The sequence below is a fragment of the Penaeus monodon genome, chromosome 27 (genome assembly GCF_015228065.2).
Source record: "Penaeus monodon isolate SGIC_2016 chromosome 27, NSTDA_Pmon_1, whole genome shotgun sequence".
In the NCBI taxonomy this organism is placed as follows: domain Eukaryota; kingdom Metazoa; phylum Arthropoda; class Malacostraca; order Decapoda; family Penaeidae; genus Penaeus; species Penaeus monodon.
This window is the reverse complement of record NC_051412.1, coordinates 2741659-2745552: the sequence shown is the minus strand read 5'-3', so window position 1 is coordinate 2745552 and position 3894 is coordinate 2741659. Positions and strand designations below refer to the sequence as shown.

Sequence of the window (3894 nt, the reverse complement as noted above, 5' to 3'; positions counted from 1 at the left end):
CAAAGAGTGTTGTAGTACATGTATGTGTTAATGTCCCATGTACTATACATTAGCTGTTATCTGCATATTTGTTAATGCTTGCATTTCATTCATGTAAATATATGGTTCACATTTGATTTTCAAAACAAGCGCCATTAATATCACTACTTCCTATAATGTGTAAATGCAATATATGTTTTCAAATTAATATCATTCATGCATACAACACTAATCGAAATGAAAATGTTGGGTACACCTACATACCACCACATTCTTGAAACACCTCTGTAATTAATTTTTATTGGCATAAGGAGAAAAATTAATGCTAAGGGAAAAATACCAGAAGACGGAGAGAATACGAAAAGTAAGATGATGGAAGAGAGAAGCAAAAGGAATGAGAGGAGCATGGAAAGAAGGAAAATGCTTGGCACAAATATTACTTTTAAAATCACAAACATAAGAAACTGTACTTTGATATCAAAATGATAATCTGTGCAACACTAATATCCATTACCCTATGTAATTCATGATATGGTAATTATCGACAAACTTTTAAAAAATGGATTTCAGTGGATCTCAGCAAACCACAATAATGCAGTATATCCTATCATAAAGGAGAAAAGAACAAGAAAATTTCATACTATGGTGGTCTTGATTTTGGACTGTCCACGGGATAGCAGGCAATGGGGTCGTCTTACTGAACAAAGCTACAAAAAGAGTGTCTGGTAAAGTTATAGCATATATACACAAATTTATGCACCAAGTAGCTATAATTCATCTTTAGGAATGTAAACTAAAAACTATTTTAAATGCAAGATATGCTGCATTATGCTGTAAAATCTTCTCTAACCAATGAAATACACTTTTTAGAAATTGATACAAGTAATATGTATACATATATAAATACATCCACGTACATATCCTGATACTTCATTAAAATATTTGGCAAGTAAAAAAATCATATTTTTCTTGCCCTTTTAACCTTGTGTAAACTTAAGAAGAACAATGGCATTATCAATATTATCAGCCTGAGTGTACATGGCAAAGCACAATGCTGTTTTCAGCATGACACAAAATAATGCTAATACTTATACAGACCATGACTTGGAAATCAGACACTTGTTACTTCACTGGCAGAGTTGTGTAAAACTTTTCTCTGATACCTATAAATAAAAGTACCTATAAAAAAAGAAACTAAAAATCTTTCTTATATTACTATACATTTGTCTAGAATTAAAAGTAGCAAATCATCCAGTCTTGTCACAAAATTTAAAATAGAAGCTGCTACATACCTTCCTCTGGTTTATCAACACCCAGTCAGACACCTTCAGGCATCTTGCGTGTAAAAGCTAAATAGATGGAAAACAAGGACTTCCACTGATATATTATCACCTGAAATAAATTACTTATAGTATATCAAGCTTAAATTCAAACACTTTGAAATTCTATCCTCATCAGAGTCTCACATGCATGCACATTCCCTGAAATAATCACTAGTAATTAACTAGAGTATTAACTACTGAACATGCTAACATTCACATGGACGGCATGAATGGCAATGCAGAATATCTGGTTTGTATTGAAAATAACACTACACACACACAAGTGTTATTAGGCAAGGCTAAGGCATCATTAATTATACTACTCTGTTTTGTACTGAAAACTTGCCATTGTGCTGAGAATCACATTCACTTGAAAAAAACGTGGTCCTCTACCGAGATTCAAATCTTCCTCGTGGGAAAATTCTTGTACCCAAAGTGAAAGACCTCCACAGAAGTAAGCTTGCTTTTATCAACAAAGGCAAGGATCACAGAACTTTTAAGTAGTGAGGCAGTCTTTGGAAGAGAGATCTAAAAATAAATCATTAGTTGGCTGCTAGTCTGTTATGGACTGCTTTTCACTTGAACTCCACCTGGGACTAATCCCCACTCCAACTTGGTTTCTTGTTTGCCTGATGGACTAGAGATGGTGAGGAGGAGGAACCCAACTCAGAAGTCATTGTCATTGCAGTTATCATCCATCTTGAAACATCTTGTTATCTCTTCACCGCTGTTCACGGAGTACTTGAGATCCACGTTCAGGAAGCGATGGTTGGTAAGATCCTGCGTGATGTGGAGTTCCCCCTTGACCTGGTTGTCTTGCTCAAGGGGGACTGTGGCCAGCGGCAGCACGGTGTTCTGCCAGTGCGTGTCTTCATTGTCAGGCGAGGTCGAGAGTTTCATTCCACCAGGGAACCAAACGTCAAACCACATAACCATACTGTTCAGCCGCCCAGAGCCAATGCTAGCCAGGTTGAAAGAGTGCGAAATGTTTCGGAGATCTTCTGCCTTGACAGTGTTTAGGTCCAAGTCACAGACAGGAGTTGGGAAGCTGAGCACATCTTCTTGAGCCACCATATGAACATGAACAACGTCTGCAAAGAAGGGTTGTACACCTACATGATTCACTGCTAAGAATTGTTTTGACAATGAATCATTATCTGGGAAGTTGAATCCAATATCACATGAATATGAAATCAAATCAGTGATATGCAAGTAAAACAAAACTATCAAGAATACAACTCTATCAAGAATACAGATAACCTCCTATCTAAAAGGAAAGTACGAGAACAAAAATCAGAACCAATAAATCAGTACAAAATAAAACACATAAAATACCTTTGTATCTTGCAACTGCATGATCTGCCAAGAGCGACATATCCAAATTGTACACATGATTGAGGGACACCCAGAAGTCATAGGTTCCTTCCTCATATGTCGTGATCCACTGCGCTTCGCCCAAGGCCATGTACAGCACGGCACGCTCTGGGTACATTTTGCCACCCTGCAAATGTACGGGATACACATAAGGCTCACTCCAGCCTGCTTGCAAACATCTATGCCTCATCCATGCTCACAACAAATTCACACAATCAACCAAACATTATCACAAATATCAATGACAGTACTGAGAAAAAGTAGAGAAAAATGACCTTAGTGAAGACAAACAACAGCTGAGTTCATGGCTATACTCACAGGCTTTAACCACTTGTCTCTGACATAGAGGACAGATGGCAACATGGTCTCATACAGCATCATGTATCCCATCCATTCACTCACAATGACATCCACTTTCTCAGGCAGTTCAACTTCCTCTGCTTTACCCTGGAGAACTGCAAGGGAAATGTAAGGAAAGGGGCGTCACGGTTAGGTGTATGGCGTAAAATTAAGGTCACTTAGGAACGCGTCAGATAAGGGTCTTTCGTTCCTCTAGATGCAAACTAAAGACGAAACAAACACACCTGTATATCAGAAAATATGCTCCACTCCAAAAATATGCATTACAAATATGAAAGGTAAGAATCAAGTATACAAGTCATGAATGTAAACAGGGATATGCATCAGCTGATTCCTACTTACCTGTAATCACATCCTTAAAGCCATTGGCTTCTATCAACTGTTTTGCATGCACTGCAATCTTTGAAGCATCTATGGCATAGACTTTTTTGGCCCCTGCCTGAGCACAGAACATGCTTAAAATCCCTGTGCCGCAGCCAACATCTACAACAACTTTGCCTCGAATATTCTCCTCCATATTTTGGAAAATGGCCTGCTGGTAAGCGTTAGTGCGCACCGTGTCCTCTATCATGGTTCGGTGCAGCTCTATATCGGAATACGACCTGGAAGGAAAGCAGATGCGAAAAGTAGCACTTCTCTTTTGCATCACATTCTCTTTGTCCCATTCTCTTGTTCTCAGTCCTTTTCTAACTCTCTCTACATACATTTGAGCCCCTAACTTAAATCCTCTCTTCTCTACGTTGGCCATATTATACAGATAAAAGGATCCTTAACCTTCAATGTAAATAAACTAATCTATATACATTCATAAACCTTCAACAGTATTAATCTATTGCCTATAATAACAAAAAATCATAAA

General features: G+C 37.8%; 1 protein-coding gene across 2 annotated transcripts in view; it reads right to left on the bottom strand.

Moving 5' to 3' along the window:
• Positions 1–1678: 1678 nt before the first annotated feature.
• The window catches only part of LOC119590543 (protein arginine N-methyltransferase 6-like), a 12045-nt gene continuing 9829 nt past the window's right edge, over positions 1679–3894 (bottom strand). For both annotated transcript variants that reach the window (XM_037939198.1, XM_037939199.1), the window contains exons 3-6: positions 3378–3637; positions 2994–3130; positions 2637–2802; positions 1679–2392 (exon numbers count right to left, since the gene is read on the bottom strand). In XM_037939198.1, the coding sequence (XP_037795126.1) occupies positions 1968–2392; positions 2637–2802; positions 2994–3130; positions 3378–3637 (988 nt within the window). In that variant the 3' untranslated portion in view covers positions 1679–1967. The remainder of the gene's footprint in view (positions 2393–2636; positions 2803–2993; positions 3131–3377; positions 3638–3894) is intronic.